General features: G+C 42.0%; 1 protein-coding gene across 2 annotated transcripts; it reads left to right on the forward strand.

Annotated features, from left to right (window-relative positions):
- Positions 1 to 558: 558 nt before the first annotated feature.
- MS4A7 (membrane spanning 4-domains A7) lies at positions 559 to 24,204 on the forward strand. 2 transcript variants are annotated; one of them, XM_047071082.1, is made up of 7 exons: positions 559 to 750; positions 9,659 to 9,818; positions 14,422 to 14,556; positions 16,271 to 16,327; positions 18,054 to 18,260; positions 21,750 to 21,851; positions 23,767 to 24,204. In XM_047071082.1, the coding sequence occupies exons 1-7, from the start codon at positions 743 to 745 to the stop codon at positions 23,788 to 23,790; spliced, it is 693 nt and encodes a 230-aa protein (XP_046927038.1). In that variant the 5' UTR covers positions 559 to 742; the 3' UTR covers positions 23,791 to 24,204. The 2 variants fall into 2 exon arrangements, with proteins under 2 accessions (XP_046927038.1, XP_046927037.1); XM_047071081.1 differs by lacking the exon at positions 23,767 to 24,204 and adding an exon at positions 22,937 to 23,227.
- The last annotated feature ends 301 nt before the right edge of the window (positions 24,205 to 24,505 follow it).

The following is a 24,505-nucleotide window of genomic DNA, read 5'->3' on the forward strand; positions in this document are numbered from 1 at the left end:
ACAAAGAGATGAAGCCAGAGGCACAGAACAAAGAGGCACTCAGAGAAGTGACAGTTGGACAGCAAGTCCCCATACGTTGCTTTCAGTCTGCCCTAAGAGCCTGGGAAATGGGGAAATATATAAATTCTCCCAAATCCAAAATGAACATCATTGTTATCACTGGTTATGGAGTGCCTGGTTTTTGTAAGCTTTTCGCATCCTTTCTCTTTGATTCTCCCAAAAGCCAACAGTGGAATTATTATTGTCCATCCCTATTTAGTAGGCAGAAAACTCAGGCGAAGACAGAACTGATTGACTTACTTTTACGAATGCGGGGAATAAATTCTAACTGGGACCATCACCAGTCTTCACAAGCTCTTTATTCTTAGGTGTTACTTGTAGTCTGTGTTATTTTCCAAACTTTGAAATTTATAAAGAGGAACCAGAGGTATTTTTCATGTGTTGAATGTAAGTACAGTGAAGCCCATATCTTGTGTAATCATAACTACTATTCTGAGAAAAGGGCAGGAAGTCTCAGAGGCTGGAGAGCAAAGGACCAACAGTGTTCTGGCAGGAACAGCCAGTAGGAGGTTCTGGCTGAGAGCTCCCAAGCAGAAAGCTGGCCCGCCAGCCACCACTCAGAGGACTGGGCTCCAGGAACAGGTGGGCATGTTCATTTGCATCCTGAACTTTGGGGGGAGATGACTGTCCTTGGAATTGCCAGCCAGGAATCAGATTCTTACTCTCTCTTCCGAGCACCTGCATGAACTGGTGAGTCAATTCCCTGCTCCGGTTTGTAGTTTACTCACTTTCCAAACAAGAGAATTGGGTGAAACAATCCTTAGGTTTCCTCCAAGACTTGAGGTGACAATTTTCTACAATTCTCCACATTTCTTGGTATGTTGCTCAGTCTTACACAGAATATGCTCTCGGAAAACACTGTGCAATTAGCCTGGATCCTGCATTAGGAGCCTGTTGTTCAATCTATTTCTGTCATAGAGAAAATCGCTGTATGCAGAGCAGTCCTCTAAGCTATGATTTATCTCCAAAATGGGGGTTTTAGAACCATCTGGAAATGTGGTGGGCCACCCCAAGTTTTCCTCCACTTGAATGTAGAGGGACAAAGTATCCCTCTCAGAGGGTGGAGTCTGAAGATGATGGCATTAGTCTGGGGACTTCTTGTGAAACCATACAGAATCCTGGTTCTACAGCATTCCCTCTAAAAAGCAGCAATACAAGTTATCATAGCCTTAAACTCAGTAAATCCACTTCTAAATGTTACTCTAAGCAGATGACTGAACAGGCGAGGCACCACAGAAGTGCAAAGATGTTCACTGTAGCATTGTTCATAATGATAATAAAAAGAAGAGAGAGAGAGGGAGAGAAATAACCTAAATAACACGACTGGTTAAATGAATCTTGAAACGTCTATTAATTTGAATACAGTGGCTTTTTTCTCGTGATGAAATATACGTAACACGAGATTTAGCATTTTAACCATTTATAAGTGTAGAGTTCGCTGGTGTGGTACATTCACATTCTCGTGCAACCATCCCCATGACTGAACTCCAGAACTTTTTCATCTTTCGGAACGGAAAGCCCAAGATCATGACCATGGAGCACTAACTCCACATTTCCCTCTCCTCCTAGCCACTGGTGTCCATCACTCTACTTTCTGTCTTGAGGGACTTGGGTACTCTGAGTGCCTTCCAGGAGTGCAATCAGACAACATCTGTCCTTCTGTGACTGGCTTACTTCACTTGGCATATTGTCTTCAAGGTTCATCCACACTGTATCAGGTAGCAGAATTTACCACGTAGCTTTTGAGTTTAGGAGTTTTATTATCTGCATACATGACTGTCAGAGATGTCCACAGACTAATGTTGAGCGCAGAAAGATTTCTAAATGGCATGTATAGAACCACTCTGTTTATGTAGAACAATGAATGTGTGTAAACATACAGAGAGAAAGACAGGGAGAAAATGAGGGTAGAAAGGATATGTATGAAACGCTAGTTATTGGGTGGGAGCTGAGATTTAAGGAACTTCCTTTTCTTCTTCAAAATGTATTCCCTATTTTGGCTGTAATTGCTATGTGATACACTCTTTTAAACAAAATGATTAAAAATAATAAAAGAAAATAAATAGACATGTTATTGAGAATCTGGTAAGGGTACCAACCAGGCATCCGGGTCCTGGCTAGATGTTCAGGACTAGAACCCAGAAGATCCTGTAGTCCCTGGGTATGAGGACTGAAAAATATAGGAAGGAATCCTATAGGAAAGAATCCAGAACTACAGAGACTTTTGTTTTTAAATCCTGAAGTTGGGAGGCAATCTTTTTTCTTTCCTTCCTTCTTCTCAATTTTATTCTTTTAGTTTTTTATTGTGGTAAGAACACGTAACGTGAGATCTACTGGTTAACAGATTTTTAAATGCACAGTCCAGTATGTCTACCTGAAGGCCCAGTGCTTAACAGCAGATCTTTAGAACTTATCTTGCACAGTGGAAATTCTCTACACATGGTGCAGCAACTCCCCATTTCCTCCTCCCCCAGAACCTGGGAACCGCCCTTCCAGTCTTTGCCTTGCACATTTGGGCTAGCAAACCACAGGAGTGCAGCAGAAGTCAAGTTTCCAGAATATGGGAACAAATCTCCAAGGTCAGAAGACCTCCTGTGGATGAATATGGAGAGTGGTAGTCAACGGACCTTGGCTACAAGGGAGGGAAGACAGAGGGGCTGAGCATCATGTGTGGCTAGATGGGCACAGCACACCCACCCACAGAAGAGCAATGGCATTACACTGCCCAGGTTCAAGGCTTGCCTCCATCATATGCTAGATATACAGTGCTATGCAAACTATTTACCCTCTCTGAGCCTCATTTTCTTTCTTTTTTTTTAAAATTTAGATTCCAGTTAGTTAACATACAGTATAATATTAGTTTCAGGTGTAGAATTTAGCAATTGAACACTTACGTATAACACCCACTGCTCACTACAAATGCCCTCCTTAATCCCCACCACCTATGTAATCCACCCCACCCATGTCTCCTCTGGTAACCATCGGTTTGTTCTCTATGGTCAAGAGTCTGTTTCTTGGTTTTCCTCTCTTTTTTCCTCCCTGTGTTCACTTGTTTTGTTTCTTAAATTCCACATGAGTGAAATCACATGGTATTTGTCTTTCTCTGACTTAGTTCGCTTAGCATAATATTATCTAGCTCTATCGCTGACACTGCAAATGGCAAGATTTCATTCTTTTTGATGGCTTAGTAATATTCCATTGTGTGTGTACACACACCATATCTTCTTTATGCATTCATCAGTCATGGAAAATTGGGCTCTTTCCATAATTTGGCTATTGTTGATAATGCTGCTATAAACATCTGGGTGCATGCATCCCTTTGAATAAGTATTTCTGTATCCTTTTGGTAAGTATCTGGTAGTGCAATTGCTGGGTAGTAGGATAGCTCTATTTTTAACTTTTTGAAAAACTATTTATTTTTGAGAGACAGAGAGAGACAGAGCATGAGCAGGAGAAGGGTGGAGAGAGAGACACACACAGAATCAGAAACAGGCTCCTGGCTCTGAGCTGTCAGCACAGAGCCCAACACAGAGCTCGAACCACAAACCATGAGATCACGACCTGAGCTGAAGTCAGACACTTAACCGACTGAGCCACCCAGGCGCCCCTCTATTTTTGACTTTTTGAGGAACCTCCATATTGTCTTCCACAGTGGCTCCACCAGTTTGCATTTCCACAACATCCTTGCCAACACCTGTTGTTTCCTCTGCTGTTAATTTTAGCCATTCTGACTGGTATGAGGTGATATCTCATTGTAGTTTTTTTTTTTATAGTTCCAAAAATATTTTATTCCATATTTACATTTTTTTCTACCACATAGTATATATCTGAAATCTCTTTTCAGATTTGAAATCTCTTACGTTCTGAAATCTTTTGTGCAGCTTTTCAAAATCTCCAAAGGCAAATATGGTGCCTAGTATAGGATAGGTATTTGATAGTACCCTCTCTTTTTCTCATTGTCGTTTTGATTTGAATTTCCCTGATGATCAGTGATGTTGAACATCTTTTCATGTGTCTGTTGGCCATCTGTATGTCTTCTTTGGAAAAATATCTACTCATGTTCTCTGCCCATTTTTTAACTGGATTATTTGTTTTTTGGGGTATGTCTTCTTTGGAAAAATATCTTCATGTTCTCTACCCATTTTTTAACTGGATTCTTTGTTTTTTGGGTATTGAGTTTTATAAGTTCTTTATATCTTTTGGATACTAACCCTTTATCAGTTTATCATTTGCAATTATATTCTCCCATTCTGTAGGGATGGGAGCTTCACTGTACAGAGTTTTTTTATTTTGATGAAGTCCCAATAGTTTATTTTTGCTTTTTTCCCTTGTCTCAGGAGACATATCTAGTAAGAAACTGCTATGGCTAATGTCAAACAGGTTACTGCCTGTGTTCTCCTCTAGGATTTCAATGGTTTTCTTTCTCACATTTAGGTCTTTAACCCATTTTGAATTTATTTTTGTGTGTGGTGAAAGGAAGTGGTCCAGTTTCATTCTTTTGCATGTTGCTGTCCAGTTTTCCCAACACCATTTGTTGAAGGGACTTTTTTCCCACTGGATATTCTTTCCTGCAATGTGGAAGATTAATTGATCGTATAGTTGTGGGTCCACTTCTGGGTTTTCTATTCTGTTCCATTGATTTATATGTCTATTTTTGTCCCAATACCATACTGTCTTGATCTCTACAGCTGTGTAATATAACTTGAAGCCTGGAATTGTGATGCCTCCAGCTTTGCTTTTCTTTTTCAAGATTGCTTTGGCTATTTGGGGCCTTTTGTGGTTCCATATAAACTTTAAGGTTATTTGTTCTAGCTCTGTGAAAAATGTTTGGTATTTTGATAGGGATTGCATTAAATGTGTAAACTGCTCTGGGTAATGTAGACTTTTTTTTTTCAACGTTTATTTATTTTTGGGACAGAGAGAGACAGAGCATGAACGGGGGAGGAGCAGAGAGAGAGGGAGACACAGAATCAGAAACAGGCTCCAGGCTCTGAGCCATCAGCCCAGAGCCTGACGCGGGGCTCGAACTCACGGACCGCGAGATTGTGACCTGGCTGAAGTCGGACGCTTAACCGACTGCGCCACCCAGGCGCCCCTAGACATTTTAATAATACGAACAATATTTGTTCTTCCAATCCATGATAATGGAATGTGTTTCCATTTCTTTGTGTCATGTTCAATTTCTTTCAGCAGTTTTTTATAGTTTTCAGAGTACAGGTCTTTCACCCCTGTGGTTATTAGGTTTATTCCTAGGTATCTTATTGTTTTTGGTGCAATTGTAAATGGGGTTGATGCCTTGATTTCTCTTTCTGCTGCTTCTATTACTGGTGTACAGAAATGCAACAGATTTCGGTATGTTGATTTTGTATCCTGCAACTTTACTAAATTCATGTGTCAGTTATAGCAATCTTTTGGTGGAGTCTTCTGGATTTTTTATGTAAAGTATCATGTCATCTGCAAATAGTGAAAGTCTTATTTCTCCCTTGCCGATTCGGATTCCTTTTATTTCTTTTTGTTGTCTTATCGCTGTGACAAGGACTTCCAGTACTATGTTAAATAACAGTGGGGAGAGTGGATAGCCCTGTCTTGCTTCTGACATAGAGGAAAATCTAAGCTTCATCTTCTTGAATTAAAAAAAAAATTTTAAGTTAATTAATTAGTTTTTAAATTTACATCCTAGTTAGCATATAGTGCAACAATGATTTCAGGAGTAGATTCCTTAGTGCCCCTTACCCATTTAGCCTATCCCCCCTCCCACAGCCCCTCCAGCAACCCTCAGTTTGTTCTCTGTATTTGAGTCTCTTATGTTTTGTCTCCCTCCCTGTTTGTATATTATTTTTGCTTCCTTTCCCTTGTGTTCATGTGTTCTGCATCTTAAAGTCCTCATATGAGTGAAGTCATGTGATTTTTGTCTTTCTCTGACTGACTAACTTCGCTTAGCATAATACCCTCCAGTTCCATCCACGTAGTTGCAAATGGCAAGATTTCATTCTTTTTGATTGCTGGGTAATACTCCATTGTGTGTGTGCATGTGCGTGTACGTGTGTGTGTGTGTGTGTGTGTGTGTGTGTGTGTGTGTATACCACATCTTTATCCATTCATCCGTCAATGGACATTTGGGCTTTTTCCATACTTTAGCTATTGTTGATAGCGCTGCTATAAACATTGGGGTGCATGTGCCCCTTCGAAACAGCATACCTGTATCCTTTTGATAAATACCTAGTAGTGCAATTGCTGACTCATAGGGTGGTTCTATTTTTAATTTTTTGAGGAACCTCCATATTGTTTTCCAGAGTGACTGCACCAGTTTGCATTCCCACCGGCAGTTCAAAGGAGATCCTCTCTCTCTACATCCTTGCCAACATCTGTTGTTGCCCGAGTTGTTAATGTTAGCCATTCTGACATGGGTGAGATGGTATCTCATGGTGGTTTTGATTTGTTTTTCCCTGATGATGAGTGAAGTTGACCATTTTTCATGTGTCGGTTGGCCATCTGGATGTCTTCTCTGGAGAAGTGTCTATTCATGTCTTCTGCCCATTTCTTCACTGGATTATTTGTTTTCAGGGTGCTGAGTTTGATAAGTTCTTTATAGATTTTGGATACTAACCCTTTATCTGATATGTCATTTGCAAATATCTTCTCCCATTCCATCAGTTGCCTTTTAGTTTTGCTGATTGTTTCCTTTGCCGTGCAGGAGATTTTTATTTTGATGAGGCACCAATAGTTCATTTTTGCTTCTGTTTCCCTTGCCTCCAGAGACATGTTGAGTAAGAAGTTGCTGCCGCTGAGGTCAAAGAGGTTTTTGCCTGCTTTCTCCTCTAGGATTTTGATGGCTTCCTGTCTTATTTAGGTCTTTCATCCATTTTGAGTTTATTTTTGTGTCTGGTGTAAGAAAGTGGTCCAGGTTCATTTTTCTGCATGTTGCTGTCCAGTTTTCCCAACACCATTTATTGAAAAGACTGTCTTCATTCCATTGGACATTCTTTCCTGCTTTGTCAAAGATTAGGTGGCCATACATTTGTGGGTCCATTTCTGGGTTCTATATTCTGTTCAATTGATCTGAGTGTCTGTTTTTGTGCCAGTATCATACTGTCTTGATGATTACAGCCTTGTAATATAGCTTGAAGTCTAGGATTGTGATGCCTCCTGCTTGGGTTTTCTTTTTCAAGATTGCTTTGGCTACTGGGGTCTTTTCTAGTTCCATACAAATTTTAGGATTGTTCTAGCTCTGTGAAGAATGCTGGTGTCATTTTGATAGGGATTGCTAAGTCTCATCTTAAAGATGTGCTGGAATGCTCATCCATGGCCTCTTTGCCCCAGATCTACTGCAAAGGATTCAGTGTCAACACTACTTCCCTCTTCGTTCATCTTACCTCAACCATACTTCTGTCCAGACTCCAAAATCCCCCAAAGTGAAAATTATCTCCTTAGACAGGGAGAAATTTGTTTTTAATAACTTTTCAAATAAGGTACTTGATGCCCAGAGAGCATGAGAAATGACCAGGGCACAGATCTAGGAGCAGAAATGGAGTGGAGGTCACCAACCTTTTATTGAGCACAATGGAGCACCTGATAAAGATCACAGAGACACAACAAAAGGCACTCACCTAAATCACCTCATCCAAATCCTCACAAGCATCCTTCATGATAGCCTTCTTATCCCTATTTTGTAAGTAATGAAACTGAGGATAAATGAGGGAAAATAACCTGCCTGTGGCCAACTAATAAATATCTGAGCTGGAATCCCAATGAGCTTTAGATATAACTAATAGGTATTGAAAGTATATCATGTGCCCTGCTCTATACTGAACCCATTACATGCATCACCTCATCTCTCCCTCACTGTGAACCTATGAAGTGGCTAAAAACAACTTGCTTATCGTGAGTTTAGTAATAATTGGTAGATCTAGAATATGAGCATGGGACTGGACTCCAAGACCTATGCTCAGACATGCAACTAGATGCTGAGGCATTGGACTTCCAGCCCAGTGCCCTTTCCCATCACCCTCACTAGTAATGAGATTGTGGGTGCCAGTTCTAATTTTTGTATGTTATGCATCCCACCCAAAAGAGCCCGGACATTGAGGGAAGGATCAGGGAGCAGAGACCTGTGGTACCACCAGATTATCACAAGCCTTTATCCAAACTATGACTTTCAAGAGGGAGGATGTTGTGCTAAGAACAGACTTAAGGAGCATCCCAGGGGCTGGACTCTGCTACCCACATCACAGAGACCAGAAACACTGCTGAGCTAGTGGGCAGCAGATGCTATGCTCCTTGAGTCTATGTTGAAATTGCCAATGTTAGGAAAGAAGAATGGAAGATGAGGAGAATTAATGTGATATTTAGAAAAATATCACAAGCTTCTGAGCTATACTGACGTGGTTGAGACATTTGTGCAAACATGGAATAATAATTTATATTTGGGGCACCTGGGTGGCTCAGTCAGTTAAGCGTCTGACCTCTTGATTTTGGCTCATGTCATGATCTCATTGTTCATGAGATCGAGCCCCACGTGGGGCTCCATGCTGACAGCACAGAGCCTGCTTGGGATTCTCTCTCTCTGCCCCTCCCTAGCTCACATGTGTGCATGAGCTCTCTCTCTCTCTCTCTCTCTCAAAATACATAAGTAAACTTAAAAATAGTGATTATTATTATATTTGCTACCACGTATTAAACACTTTCAATGTGCCAGGCTAGGCACTTTGTGTATTTGAACTTGAACTTATTAGTCCCGAGTTTCCAATGTATACAGTGAGGTTAATAACACCTAAGTTGCTTTAAAGACCAGAGTTACAATGGCCTAGTTCCTGGAATTCAGCAAGCATTAAATAAATGTTCATATTAGCAATTATTAAGCTAATATGGGCAAGGGAGTCATTCTCTGTGGGACAGGACCTATACAAGAAAGAGATGTGGAATAGGGTTAATCAGCATCTTTTTTAAAATGTTTCTTTAATTATTTTGAAAGACAGAGAGAGAGAGAGGCAGTGTGAGTGAGGAAGGGCAGAGAGAGAGAGAGAGAGAGAGAGAGAATCCCAAGCAGGCTTCATGCTCAATGCGGAGCCTGACACGGGGTTAGATCTCATGAGCCCTGAGATCATGACCTGAGTTGATGTCAAGAGTCCGATGCTTAATTGACTGAGTCACCCAGGCCCCCCAGCTAATCAACATCTTAATGGAAAGAAAACGAGACTATGAAGGAAGACTGAGCAGCAAAGGTACAGCATAAAGGTACGATCCTGGGGTGTGTGGTGTGGGAGTGCGGCACAGGGGAAGAAGAGGTACACAGGAATGAGAGGGATGTTGGAAGCAGGGGCCATTGGAAGGACATCGAGGTGAATCCACTCAAGGCCGCAAGGAAAGTTCTATATGAATGGTTCACCTCTCAATTGTGTTCACAGTTTTCTCCCAGTGACACGCTTTCTGTCCACAATGGATGGACTGTGCCAAGCACGCTAGCTTTCCAGACTGCTCCCCACATTAACTTTCGTTCCTAAAGGACAGGTCACCTCTTGGACAATGGAGAAAAATCTTAGATGGTTTCATATCTTTAAGTCGAACCTCAGGACCTAATTGAGTTCACTGCCTCTTCCAGCATCGTCAGGATCATGCTATCAAAGCCCAAGACCAAGGGAGCCTTTGACAGCTTTACTCCAAATGGCATCATCGTCCCCAAAAGAGAGAAACCTAGACACAGCTACCAAAAAGAGGACAACCCACCAAACACTCTGCAAAAAGAAACTACAGTCCTTGGAGTAAGTCCACGTCACTGGAAGGGAGACACTGTGGAAAATACTGCAAACATACCCACACTACATATCTACAGTGGATCTGGGAGAGTCTCTCATTTTTGTCTCTGACTCCAAGCCAACTGGGACATGAAATGGCGCTTTATGGGAAGACTGTGTCCTACTCAGGCCTTTCTATAAACTAAAACCACTAGGTCTCCACTTGAAATCTACATGAGAAAGTCTCCTGTCATTTGTCTTTATTGTAGTAGATGTTGGATTCAAGCACATGATTTGACTCAATGTGATTAAATTAGATCTGTCTATTTTGAGCTCATTTCTTAACCATTTTGAGATGAGACGATCTGGACTAACCTCACCATACATTTTCTCCCTGTCTGTCTCACCGTAAGACATCCGAATGTCCCCAGTCGTCATCCTTCATACTCAGGACTTTAATGTCCACCTGGTTCTGACTATCCCCTTTTAAGACCCAACTCCTATTCATTTCTGACTTTGGAAACCTGCCTGGTTGTGTCCTTTAGAATTCAGGGTCCGTTAACAGCATAATCCGATTCATTCCTGGATTTGTTTCTCAAAGGCCTCCTCATCAATCGTGCAAACAGGAACCTAGCTCCCAAGGGCACTGTTTCCACTGTGACCCTCTCTTCTGGGCATAGAAGTGAAGGCAGTCTCTTTGCTTCTCGGGGCACTTCTAGATCAGTCCTCTCCTCTCAGTCTCTAAAAGCTCCTATTTTAGAATCTCATGTCATCCAGGGGCACCCGGGTTGTGTAGCTGGTTAAGCGGCTGACTTTTAGTCTCAGCTCAGGTCATGATCTCACAGTATGTGAGTTCAAGCCCCGCATCGGGCTCTGCGCTGACAGCATGGAGCCTGCTTGGGATTCTGTCTCTCCTCCTCTCTGCCCTTTCCCATCTTGTGCGCTCTCTCTCTCCCTCAAAATAAATAAATAAACTTTAAAAAAATAATCTCATGTCATCCAACTAAGTAATTCACTCCCACTTAAAAAAGAAAAATAAAACAACATAGTTACCCTTTTTATGTAGTATCTGAAAAGTCCTACTTCAGTCTTCCTCCCAAAAGAGATATTTTTAAAAATGTTACCTATATTTTGAGCACTGGAAACAAATAATTATTTCAAGTAATTGTTAATAGTCACAAACTTCAAAAGTTCTTTTAGGTAATCCTAATATCAGGACTAGTCACGAATTGATAGGAGAATTAAAATTTTAGAAGAATGAGTTTCATGTAAAAACCTAAAAACAATCAGTGTTTTAGAAAATAACATTAAATGATGTAGCGGCAATTTTGAAAAGTGATCATCCTTAGAAAAATCAGTTGATGACTATGTTGCTTGAAAATAAAACCAGTTAACATCTGTCATTCTACTATCATTTACCAATACTCACTCCTTAATTTACTTCTTCCAAACAACTGGTTCTGTGTAGACCTGTCCTGCTCCCTACAATCTAGCCTACCTATGGCCTAGAATCACAAACACATTTCACTGTGTGCTTCAGCAATCAGTAAGAGATACTGGAAATACATTTATTCATTTATACATTCAGCTGTCATTTTTTGAGCACCTTCAATGTGCCAGTCACTATTTTACACACTTAGGGTAATAGATGAACTATACAGTTAAAAGAAAAGAAAACAAAACAAAACAAGAGAGCCCCATTCTCACAGTTCTCTTGCTCTACAGAAGGATTCCAGGTCATTGCCACTATTTTTGCTCTCCTGGATAATGTGCCTTTTATCTTCAAGATACTGACTCCTCAATCACTATCACTCCCAGGGTAGAGTTCGTATCGTAAGTCTTGGCTATTTCAATACTCATGTATATGATCCCTCCAATATCATGTCCTGTCTGCTCCTTGACCCCTTCTCCCCAGGTATGTTGCCCATCCTTCCATAGACAAACATTTCCTGAGTCGTACCCTGGACCTTACCAATACTAACGGCAATAAACCCACCATTATCTACATTTCAAGCATCCCATAGTCCATCACCTCTGATCTTTCCAGATCACTCCCTCCAACTCTATGTCGATGCTAACTTTCTCTAACCTCTCTGGGAGTTACTGATAATATCCCTATTTCATGGAGCCTTCCTCACCTAGCCAAGATCAACAGCTTTGTCCTCCTTAAGGAAAAACTGCCACATTGGTTTAATTCTAACTCTGCCCCTTTGCCTATTCTGCCCCTGAACCCATGCAACTAACCTTGGCAAACACACACACAGACTCCACTTTGGATTTATGACCATAACCTCAAAGTGACTGTAAAAGCTGCTTAAAAAGAACACGATATTTCTTTCATCCATTCACTTTCCTGCTATCCCAGAAAACTATTTCAATAGGTTTCAATCCTTCTCCATTGATTACCTGGATTCCTAACATACTAAGAAAACTGAGGCAATCTGGAGAGAAGGTCCACAAGCTGCCACGCATCTGCAATTACTCCCATAGGTGCCATATATTCTCTTTCCCCTCCCCATTACTAACCAAATGCCCAACTTCTAATTAACGATGAGCCTCCCTTGTGCAGTGAATCCCATCCCTCATTACTCGTTCCAGTAATCCTCCCCATGCTCTCTGCAAATGTTTTGTGATCAGTTCCATGAGGAAAGAATCTTCCTGCAATTTCTCCTATCTTGAGAACAAAATAGCAGAAACAGACACTTATAACTTCGCAGGCCCTCTAGCTAATGCCCCACCAGCAACTTGCCTTCTCAGCAACACTCCTCTATGGGGTGGGAAGTCTAATGTTTCCAGCTCCTCTTGAATGATATTCTCTCTTGAAACACATCCAATGGGATTTGTCCCCCTTGCTCCACATTAGTAACCCAATTTCCAAGTCTCCACTGTTAATGTTCTTGAACTAATACAAGTGTCTGATGCAGCGGACTACCCTCTCCTACTTGAAACATTTTAATCATATGGCTTCTTGGACATCACATTCTTCTGGTCTTCCTCCTTCCCTCTTGGCTGCTTCTTTTATACTCCTTGATTATTTCTATTTATTTATCTGACCCTAAATTTGGAGTGCTCCATTGCTCAGTCCCCATTTTGTTGCTACATCTGCTACAGTGGTAAACTCACACAGTAATATAGTTTTAAATATGATCTTCACTGATGGCTTGGGAAGAAAAAGATTATTTCCCTTACATGGCTCTCTCCTCTAAAGTTAAGACTCCTATAACCAACAGCCTATGTACGTTTCCACTGAGATATCTACACCTCTCCCGTAACCTGTCCCAGACTGAAATCCTCATTTTTGTCCCCCAACCCACCCCTCATACAACATTCCCCATCTCAGATAAATGTCAACACCATCATTTCAGATGCTTAAGCCAAAACCCTTGGAAGCAACCTTCATTCCTTTCTTCTATAATCCACATGCAAACTGTCAGTAAATCCTAGAGGCTTACTCTTCATCGTGCAACTAGAATCCAACTACTTCTTACTACCTCTACTATGAATGTCGTTTTCAAGTCAGCATCATCTCACCTGTGAATTACTACAATGCCCTCCTTATTGATGTCCCTGCTCTGTTTCCTTATAATCTATTCTCGATGCGGCAAGCATTAGAATGATCTTTTAAAAATAGAAATCACTTTCTCAAAATTATCCACTTCACTTCCCTTTTTACTCAGAACAAAAGGCAAAGTTGATAAAATAGCCTACAAAACCCTACAGGGTTTGCACTCTGTCCCCAGTACTCCTCGGGCCTCCTACTACTTTGCTCCTAACTAATTCCACTTTCCAAGGAACATCTCTGTAAAGGACATAATACATGGCCAGGGGCAGTGACTTTCATCTGCTTCATTTCCCTGGTGCTGGCACAGGACAGATATTCAATAAATATTAATTGTATGAATGGTTGAATTCTCTTGACTTTACATTATTTCTCCTATGTTTTTGTATCATCTTTTAATTGCATATGCATTAAACAGTGGGTAAGAGTGTGGATTCTAGATCAAAGTAATAAGGCTAAGTCCTAGTTCCTCCACTTGGCCATTTGTGTGGGTTCGTACAAGCTATTTAAACTCCCAGTGCCTCATTTTTCTCATCCATAAACAAGATGAGATAAATAACCAGAGTGTAGAAAGTGTTCAACAAATGTAGACTCTTACCACTGGTGTCATAAAAACAGTAATTATTATCAAAATTCAATGATGAAGAAGGTAAGATGAATTATGGCTTTATTTTATTTCAATTGAAATTGAGCCCTTTATTAACTCTCCCTTGGTAAGTTTGCTTTCTACATCCATCCAACTGGACTATTGTCCAAAACAATTTTCTCCACCTACTTTTCCTAGAACAACAACAACAAAAAATGTCAACTATATTTTTCAAAATAAAATTAAAATGTATATATTATCACTTCCTGATTTGCTAGTTTACTAATCCTATCAGAAAGGAAGAAGTTAGGTATACATGAGTTTCTCTTAGAGAATGCTTACTGGCTCCTTGTAATACTCCCCCCCCTTTTAATATGACACATTATAGCATATTTTATACTCCTTATAAACACAATGTACATTCAAATAATCACTTTCATCTGTTCAAAGTATGTTCCTAGAATTTTCCGTCTTCTCTCTTGTAGATTATACAGATTATGTGCTGCCTGCTGATTTCAAGTTTGGGGGCGATTTTGGTTTCTGCTCCTTACTCTTCTCACTTCAAGCCAACAACTTCCACCATTTTGATGTCTGGGTACCCATTTGTAGCAGCTACATGTGTGAGTAGAATGGGGTCTCCAAGAAAGGATATGCTCTTTAAACACTAAGTGGGTACTAGATCATGGAGTGACTCAGTCCCAAGAGGTGGGGAGAAAGGAGCAGGTGGCCAAGGCCTCTAGCTTTCTCTCTGTCATCATCCCATGTCACGTTTCTCCCATTTGGGAAGAGCAGCAGAGGAGTCTAATCCTTCCTCCTGTGTCACCATCCCAGGGAGTAGCTGGCCAGGGCAGGAGGCAAGAGGGTAATACAGTGGGCATACCAGCACAACACTTCTTACCTGGCCTCACAGCCGACCTCTGGAAAAGTAGAAGATTTTTCACATTCTTCTTTGGGTCTTTGATGAGGCCATTGCATTCCCTCCGGTGTAAGAATAATCCACCTGTCAGGTAAAGAGTGAAAAGATCATTTTTAAAATAAAATGAGCACCATGGGTAAATGCCACAGGTATGCAGAGAATCAAACTGGTGATGGTAAGATTCACGGGAAGCAAGGACACCCTTGCTATGTGTTCAGAAGTAACCCTGAGAATTTGGAAAACTTTTTTTTTTTTTTTTTTTTGCTACTTTCCATCTAATGGCTCATGGAAAGGGGTCCTTTTCTTTGGAGACTAGCCAGGGTCTAGTCATGCCTCCCACAAAGGGCCACTTCTTTTCCATGTAGTATCCTATACAAAGGAGGAAAAATCACACATTCTGGGCAGATGAATTCTAACAGGGCATCACCTCTGTATGGATACAGCCTTTATGTGAACGCAAACTATGCAGTGATGCAGGGAAGCCCTGCTCCTGACCCCAGAGCACAACTTATCCTTACTTCTCTAATCAGTGGTTGAGCTCCCACATTCCCTTATGAAAGGCAGGAACAGCTCATGCTGGACCCTCTTTGTCTATGACTACTACCAATCCCTAAGGTACAAGCTTAACCAATGTTCCAGCTTAGAACTTTCTCCCTCCACCAGCCAGATCCTTACACTACTGGGCTCAAATACTGACTTCTGGGGGCACCTGGGTGGCTCAGTCGGTTAAATGTCCAACTCTTGATTTTAGCTCAGGTCACGATCTCATGGTTCATGGGATCGAGCCCCTCATTGGGCTCTGTGCTGAGTGGGGAGCCTTCTTGGGGTTTTCTCTCTCTCTCTCTCTCTCTCAGCCCCTCCCTGCTCCCCCCCCCCAAAGTAAATAAATAAACTTAAAATACTGACTTCTGGGGCTTCAGGATGAGAGACTCTTCACACCTGAACCTGTACCACCCCCTTTCTTCAACTCCCAGTCTAACTCAGGCCCCCTACACCAGTGCTTGAAGCTCACGTGTTTCTGTACCTTCTGTCATCGGAGCCCCTTTCCTACGTGCTTCTGTCGGCTGCTCCCACCTTCATATCCCTTCAAGTCATTGGTCTTCCTCAACCTCCTCTCTTCCCACCTCGTGACTTAGCACTGTTCTTTTTCTGCGTATACCTCCGCTCCAGGCCACCTCAGCTCACAGTGATTTTCGCTAACATAAATCCCAATCCTCTGTGCATCTGCCCTTTCTCTAAAGTCAATATTAAGCATCCTGAGAGTAGAAATAAGGCCTCTCTCTTAATATGGACCAACACCATTCCTACGGTGTTATCTCTCTAAGAGTTTTACATTACTTATTGATTGATGGATAGTAACATGGTGCACACATTTCCACAAGACAACTGAACTGATCATTTCTCTCTTCTCTGAGCAGTTTGCCATTACTGGATCCCTCTCGATCATTTCTGGGAAAAAGGCAACTATGCCCTTTGTAAGTATGAGAGCCGTCGAATCTCAGCTCGCCAGAATAAAAAGAACTTCAGAGGCAATAACTCTAGTTCAAAGTGTCCATTTGACAGCTTAGGGAAATAGGGCTCTGAGCAGGGGAGAGAGTTCTCACTGCTGGTCCGGTGACAGAACTGGGTGTAAACGCCAAATTCCCTCTTTCCTAGACCAGTACTCTTCCCCTATGCAATGTGCTCCTGGGTCATATTTCAAGGTTTACTTCAGTTGCTTGAATGGTAGACAATTTTAAATAAACCATGGAGTCTTTGCAGTTTGTTAGCTTGGCCCTGAACAGGGTAGATGACCTTCTAGAACCTAGACTTCCTTTTCCGGAAAAACCTGTCTCAGAATGAGCCAATTTCCCTAAACGGCAAGATCAGAGGCAGAGGTGTGTGGGCTTAGATCCTGTGGCTAGTTCCCCCACCCCCTCAGAAAACAAGGAATTAACAGACTGTAGCCACTTTCCTGACAAAAGTCAGGAGTGTGTGGGTGGGGTCTTTGATACTCTAGCAACCTTTCCCTCTGCCTTGCCACACACTCACAAAGATGACCTAGGGAAGGGCCACATCCTGACTCAGGAAGATCCAAGATCTAGTTAACTACGGTTGAGGGCACAGAAGATGGTGTTCTGAGGCTGGTATATGTTCCTTATACTTGAAGCTAGAATCTAAACCCCAGAACCAGGGGACAGAGTTCACCCCACTGGATGGAGTCAGAGTTCTGGACCCAGCACCAGGAAACTCTCGTCTCAGATCTGTCACTGACCCACGTGTGTGCTTGAAAAAGTTCCTTCCTTTTCTGGGCTTCAGTTTTCTCATTTATAAAATGGGGAAGAGGGACATGTGGCTGTGGCTCTCACAGGTGGCTTCCCAAGCGTCCTGAATACCCTGAAAGGGAAAACCATACTTGGGATGACCCAGCATGATGTGGGCTCCGCACGCAGGACACAAGACAGTACGTGGGCTCCAGTGCGCATGTGGCAGCTCTGGGCAAAGGCGCCGCCCATTCCATCGGCACTTCCTTTGGGAACTCAGCACTTGAAGCCACGTGGCTCCCAGGCCAAGGGAGAAGGAAGGGCAGAGCAGTCATCCCCCAGACACACAGTATCTTTGAATGACGTTCAAAGAGAAATGAGCACATGCTGGGAACCTGGCACAGAGTCCGGCACCTCAGTGTCTTTGCAGAGGCATCATATTCTGCGAGAACCCTTTGCCCCAAAATATAGAATATGACCCAAATCAGAATGTGGTGAACGTGGTTCTTGGGCCTGATCCACCTATAGGTAGGTATTCTAGCTTCTCCAGTTCTCCCTTTCATGGAAATAAAAGCCATAGACTGGTGTAGGAGGGACCAAAGGTCCTATTCTAGAAGGGCTGAAAGCAATAGAACGACTCTAAGGCTGTTGGGGAAGTCAGCAAGCCATCTCTGTCTTCAGTGCTGCAGACAGCCAAGGATCCAGAACTCCTATACCGGAGGAGGAGTTACGTGTGCATTCTCTCACTCGACAAACATTTACTTATTGTATCAGGTGATAAACCAGGTAGTGAAGAGGGATACAGAGGTGAATAAAACATAGTCTGTGCCCCCTACGAGTGCACAGATTACAAGGGAAACAGACTCAGGGACGCAACGATGTAGTACAATGGACGGAGGGTTAATAGCATCACATGCTGCTCCTGTTGTGACATCCCAATGCAAATTTTCTTTCTCAGGCCATGAGCACCCTGACCGCAAGTGCAGCGAGTTCTCTAGCTGCTGGAGCAGGCCTCTTCCTCCTTGCTGACAGCCTGGTAGCCTTGGAGACGGCCTCTCGACCGTGTGACTCAGAAAGGGAATACCTATCCTCACTGCCTTATTCGGGGTACTATTATTCAACTTATGAATTCAAGGACTGTCTCCTGGCTAGTGTCAGTCTGACGGTAAGTAGTTTCAGACTGAATATCTTGCCCGTGAAATTCTTAGTTTCTCTCCTTTGCATAATCTCTGCTTTTTCAGCAGTCTGTGCCTTGTTGATCTGAATGGCTGGAAGCAGACCAAAAAAAAAAAACCCCAAACTGTGGTTGAGTCCTGTCGGCAGACTGCAAAATATAGGGGATGCATTGTGCCAAGTCAAAAAAGGAAATAAAGAAGACATGTGGGTTCTAGACATGTCTCCTCTGGCATGAGAACTAAGCAAAAATAAACTACTGGGGCTACACCAAAATAAAAAGCTTCTGCACAGCAAAGGAAAACATAAACAGAAAGACAACTTATATTTGTAAATGATAAATCCTACGAGGGGTTAATGTCCAAAATATATAAAAACTTATACATCCCAACACTAATAAAACAAATAATCCAATTAAAAAATGGGCAGAGGACTTGAATAGACATTATCCCACATATGACATACAGATGGCCAACAGACACATGAAATGATGGTCAACCTCACTAAGCAGCAGGGACATGCAAACCCAAACCACAGTGAGTTATTACTTCACACCTATCAGAATGACTAGTATCAAAAAAATAAGAAATAACAAGTGTCGGAGAGGGTGTGGAGAAACGGGAAAACTTGTGCACTGTTGGGTGGGAATGTATAATGGTGCAGCCACTGTAGTAAACAGTATGGAAGTCCCTCATAAAATTAAAAATAAAAATACCATACGATCCAGCAATTCCATTACTGGGAATTGACTCAAAGAAAACAAAAATTCTAGTTTGAAAAGATATATGCACCCATGTATTTACCGCAGCATTATTTACAATAGCCAAGATACGGAAGCAACCTGAGAGTCCACGGATAGATAAGTGGATAAAGAAGATAAGGTCAGCAGTCTTTCTTGCATAGAAAACATCCCATTCTCAATAGGTTTAGCTCTCGGAGTGCCTCCTTTGTTGAAAAGGCATTTTCTCCCCCCTCGACGCAGGCAGAAATAGCCCTCTTTATTTGAATTTTATCCACATTGTTAGCTACAGAATTTGGACTTTTTAAGCCCAAACACATAATTATACTTTGGCCCAGCTGGGCTGGCAGAGTGAGAAGGGGCTGGGAGATGAGCCTCCAACGGATTCAAATCCTAGCAGAAATGCCATCATCTCTGCAACATTTTCTTGCCACTTTTCCCCCCACACTGGATGGTCACCAGTGGTTGACGATAAAAATATTGGCTTCGTCAATTCTCTATATACAGGCTCATAGTTTTAAAACCATAAACTTTGGCCTTTTAGGGAGAAAATTTTCTTCCTTTGTGACTCCTCTAGCAGGAGCCAGGGAGATAGATGAAATCTCTCCTATTCCCTTGGACGTGTCTCAGGAATCCCAGAACGTGTGTGCAAGTTTCCAGACTCACAGACTTCTGTGAGTCTGCCTGTGTGACCCAGAGGTTGCCAAAAGCAACCCCCCTGATGCAGGAGCTTGAGGAAGTGGAAGGGCACAGAAATGCATCTGGTTAGAAATCAGTGCGAGGAAGCCCAGGATATGGCATCAGCCTGGTGCAGAGCAAAGCCAGGAGGGTGAGGGAGACATCCTCCCTGCTGGGGCATGAGGGTTTAACTCAATGGAAACTAAACTCAATACATCAAACTGACTCCTACTCTCAGACAACCAGAGAACTTCCTGCAGAATCGGAGAAGTTGCAGTAGGACTTGACTCCAAATGTCCGCTCTTTATTAACACAAAGATAACCTGAGCAAAGTAACACATCAAAAGACTCAAGATATATATCTGAGGTTGGAAGAAGGAAGGAAGAGAGGGTGGGAGGCAGAAAAAGATCAAGGAAGAAAGGCATCGTTGGTTCCAGGAGCTAAGAAGGATCCTGCAGCCGGGCAACCAAGTAAGAGCTGAGACCAGAAAACCAGGGAGGCCTGGATGGGAATATAGGTGTTACAAGCTGGGATAATGGCATTTTAATGTCCATGACAAATCTGAAGCTCTTCAAGCCCGCACTGAGTGTCCTGCAAAAATGTTAGAAGCAGAGACTGAATATGTACCTTATTTATGAAAATAAGACAAGGAAAACTCTGCCCAACATCCCAAGGAGCTTAAAGAAACTCCACCATAGAAGTTTCTAGGATGAAATCATCTCACCAAGCCATGTGCAGGGATGGACAGTATCCAAATCCAAATTCCATATAAAACAAACGAACCTCAAATACAGGGATTCACTTAAAAACTGTTCCTGGGTCTGGATCTCCTGAGGTTCTATCAGAATCAAACCTAAAGTTTCCATCTAGGGAGTCATCCATAAACCCAACCAGTGGGTCTGTCCTACATATCAAAAAATCCTCCCCCATCTCTCTCTGCTCCTCCCCTGTTCATGCTCTGTCTCTCTCTGTCTCAAAAATAAATAAACGTTAAAAAAAAAATTAAAAAAAAAACAACTTGGTCGGTTAAGCATCCAACTTTGGCTCAGGTCATGATCTCACAGTCCATGAGTTCGAGCCCTGCGTCGGGCTCTGTGCTGACAGCTCAGAGCCTGGAGCCTGTTTCAGATTCTGTGTCTCCCTCTCTCTCTGCCCCTCCCCTGCTCATGCTCTGTCTCTCTCTGTCTCAAAAATAAATAAACGTTAAAAAAAAATTAAAAAAAAAATCCTCCCCCACGTACCCATATACTGACATCATCTGAGAGGAAAAATATTTTGAAAAACCTAAGAAAAAAAAACGGGTTACAGCAGCAAATATGAAAGTTTAGTTGCTCAAGAATTGGAGGTTATATACCAATTTGGAAGACCATAATGAAAACATATTTTCAATAATAAAGACATAAAGAAAAGGAATTAAAACCAACATGAGATAACATGACAGCAAGAAAAAAAAAGTAGATTTGAAAAAGAACTAAGCAGTATGATTAGAAATGCAAATTATAATCTTTGAAATGAACCATTTAGTGTTATCAGTTAAAAAGGAGATTCAACATATCCAAAGAAATAAACAGTGAAGTGAAATTGAGGTCTGATCAAATCACATGGAGCACAACACGTCGCAGTGAAAATCTGAAAGATATGAGTGACGGGTTAACAGACAGGTAGGAGGCAGCGAACTGAAAAGAACCAGCACACATCTAATGTGAGCCCAGTAAGCCTGCCAGGGAGAGAGGACGTGCGCAAAGAGAAATAAGTGGGGTGAATTTCAGAATTAAAAAAAAAAAACAGATTTCAGATGGAAAGGATGAACTGAGACCATTTCTGGATAAGTAAAAGCAAATCCACACTAGAAACATCACACCAGTGAAAACAACTAGCGATAAAGGAAGGGTTACTCTTGTCTCAGAAGGTGGGATCCCACGGTTCTGAGAGGAAACCGTTGCTGCTTATTTCTCTGCTTCTGTGCCTCATTCTCTCCACGGCTAGAGCCTTCACCCCCAGTCTCCTCTCAGTCAGGCACAGGGCTAGCTGATGGCACCAACTGTTCCTGTCTTGATTCACAGGGGGTGCTGGTGGTGATGCTCATTTTCACTGTGCTGGAACTCTTAACGGCTACCTACGCTTCCATCCTTTGGTGGAAACAGCTGTACTCCAAGAACCCAGGGGTGAGTACTCTGACATGTCACATGACACCTGCTGGGTCCCGACATTGGAGCTGTGATGTTTCGGGTCTAAAAAGTGGCAGAAAGAGGAGGCAATGAGGTTCACGTAGCAGTCAACTTTCAGAGTGAGGAGAGAGTTCTATGAATGGGCTCCTTCACGATGACACTGGTATCTGAGATTACTAGTGCCTTCTGGCCCGCAAACCAGAAGACCTGCTTATTAGAATGGCTAAAATGGTTTTAGAAATCACCTGCCCCAAGGGCGACTGGGTGGCTCAGTCGGTTAAGCGTCCAGCTTCGGCTCAGGTTATGATCTCGTGGTTCGTGAGTTCGAGCCCCGCATCGGGCTCTGCCCTGGTGGCGCAGGGCCTGCTTGGGATTCTCTCTCTCTCTCCCTGCCCCTCTCTCTACCCCTCCCCCATGTGTACTCTTTTTTCAAAATAAATAAACTCAAAAATAAGAAAGAAATCACCTGCTCCAACCCCTTATAAAAGAACCAAGGCTCAGATAAAATCACAAGGAGAACAAATGATGTAGGCTGATGGGCTCTGAATGGGCTCCTTCTTCTTGTCATGAACACAGCCACCTGCCTCCCTAGAGTCTCCATGACCCCGTTCCCTTGCGAATGCAGTCGTATCTTACTAGGGCATCTCTGTTCTGCTGATGGTGTCCTGTGTTCTTCCTTACTTCCTCTTAGGGCATGACATTACAATTCGAAAATGCTGGTCTTTTCTCTAAAACCCATTTTTTTCTAAAGAAATTATTTAAAGGGCTTAGATCTCTGGAGAATGATCTCCTCTGGGCCCACCGGTGTAAAATAAACCTCCTGCCTTCCAAGACAAAAAAAAAGAAATTATTTCAAGGGAAGGAATACATTATGACTCAATTATGATCTTATTGGTAAATGGTAATATGATTAGCAGATCACAGCATAGCATTTGTTCAAACTAATACTGATGCATTTTATATTTTGGTAAAGTTGGAAAGGCTAATACCATACATTTGGGGGAAATGCATTTCAAATATGGATCAAAAAAAGCTTCCAAAATCAGAGTTTAAAACCCACTAATAAACTTTATCTTTTCCAGAGTACATTTTCCATGCCTCAATCACAAGGTCATATCCAACATGTCAAAAATCCTTCAAGGTCATGCATAGGAGTAATGCCTCAGAAGAAAAAGGAGAAAGCCAGGGCTCCTGGCAAAGTGTGGTTAGACTTTCCTGAAATTTCAGCTACTTTAGACACTGAAAGAAACCTTTAGAAAAACGGTTTTTGTTTTGCACTTGCTCAGTGAGAGTCATTTTATTGCTCTTAACAGTAATCTCTTGGGGTGCTTGGGTGGCTCAGTCGTTAAAGCGTCCAGCTCCTGATTTCTGCTCCGGTCATGATCTCATGGTTAGTGAGTTCAAGACCCGCATCGGGCTCTGCACTGACAGTGCAGAGCCTGCTTGGGATTCTCTCTCTCCCTCTTTGTTTCCCTCCCCTGCTCATGCTCCCTCTCTCTCTCAAAAAAAAAAAAAAAAAAAAAAAAAAGAAAAGAAAAGAAAAGAAAAGAAAAGGAAAGAGTCTCTCAAATCCCAGGTGGGTAAACTGAACAGAAAGTGGTTCACCCAGCCCTAAATAAGAGGAGAAAATGTGCACGCTTGTGCTGGTGTAAAGTGGCCAAGTCACATGGCTATGCAGTCTCCACTTCTGTATTATTTTCACACTCACATTGCTTAAATGTTATATAGTAGGGATTGCAAGAACTTTTAAATTAAAAGTACTTCAAGAAGATACAGCTCCGTTTCTGTCAATTGAATGAAATGCATGTCTGTCAATTGAATGTGGCTCAATATTCTGTCTCATTTAATGACTTTATTCTGAAATTTCTGGCTTCAAAGATTATAACTTACCACAATGCTCTTCCCCATCTAGGTTCTAGACCAAAGAAGAAATTAGCCATAATTTTATTACTGTACTGGAATAAACAACCTCACCTACCCAGTAAAGACCCAATAAAGGCCTTGGGTCCTATCCCCAGGGGAATATACTACAGACATGCATACACGTGTTTCCCAAAAACATGTACAGAAATGGTCATATAAGTAATACACATAATTGCCTCCAAAAGGAAACTATCTAAATGACTATAAACAATAGAAGGGAGAAATAAAAATTCTGGTATATTCATACAATGGAGTACTAAACAGTAACATGAGTGGACAAACTATAATTACATGCAGCTGTATAGATAAATCCCACAAACATAATGTTCGGGGGGAAAAGGTCATGCATTAAAGAGTCCACTGACGGATGAATGGATAAAGAAGATGGATATTACTCGGCAATCAAAAAGAATGAAATCTTGCCATTTGCAACTATGTGGATGGAACTGGAGGGTATTATGCTAAGTGAAGTTAGTCAGCCAGAGAAAGACAAATATCATATGACTTCGCTCATACGAGGAATTTAAGAGACAAAACAGATGAACATAAGGGAAGGGAAGCGAAAATCATATAAAAACAGGGAGGGGGACAAAACATAAGAGACTTAAATACAGAGTACAAACTGAGGGTTGCTGGAGGGGTTGAGGTGGGGGAGGGGCTAAATGGCCAAGGGGCATTAAGGAAGACACGTTGGGATGAGCACTGGGTGTTATATATCGGAGATGGAT

This window comes from Lynx rufus, unplaced genomic scaffold (genome assembly GCF_022079265.1).
Source record: "Lynx rufus isolate CCGP_SWC_20201006 ecotype Redwood Valley unplaced genomic scaffold, mLynRuf1.p SCAF_9, whole genome shotgun sequence".
Lineage (NCBI taxonomy): Eukaryota > Metazoa > Chordata > Mammalia > Carnivora > Felidae > Lynx > Lynx rufus.

What these genes read in the sequence shown, in the direction of transcription:
- MS4A7 (XM_047071081.1), top strand. An exon ending in AAGAAACTACAGTCCTTGGA is followed by an intron (nt 9,819 to 14,421) that starts GTAAGTCCACGT and finishes TCTCTCTTGTAG; the next exon opens with ATTATACAGATTATGTGCTG. An exon ending in AAAAGGCAACTATGCCCTTT is followed by an intron (nt 16,328 to 18,053) that starts GTAAGTATGAGA and finishes TTTCTTTCTCAG; the next exon opens with GCCATGAGCACCCTGACCGC.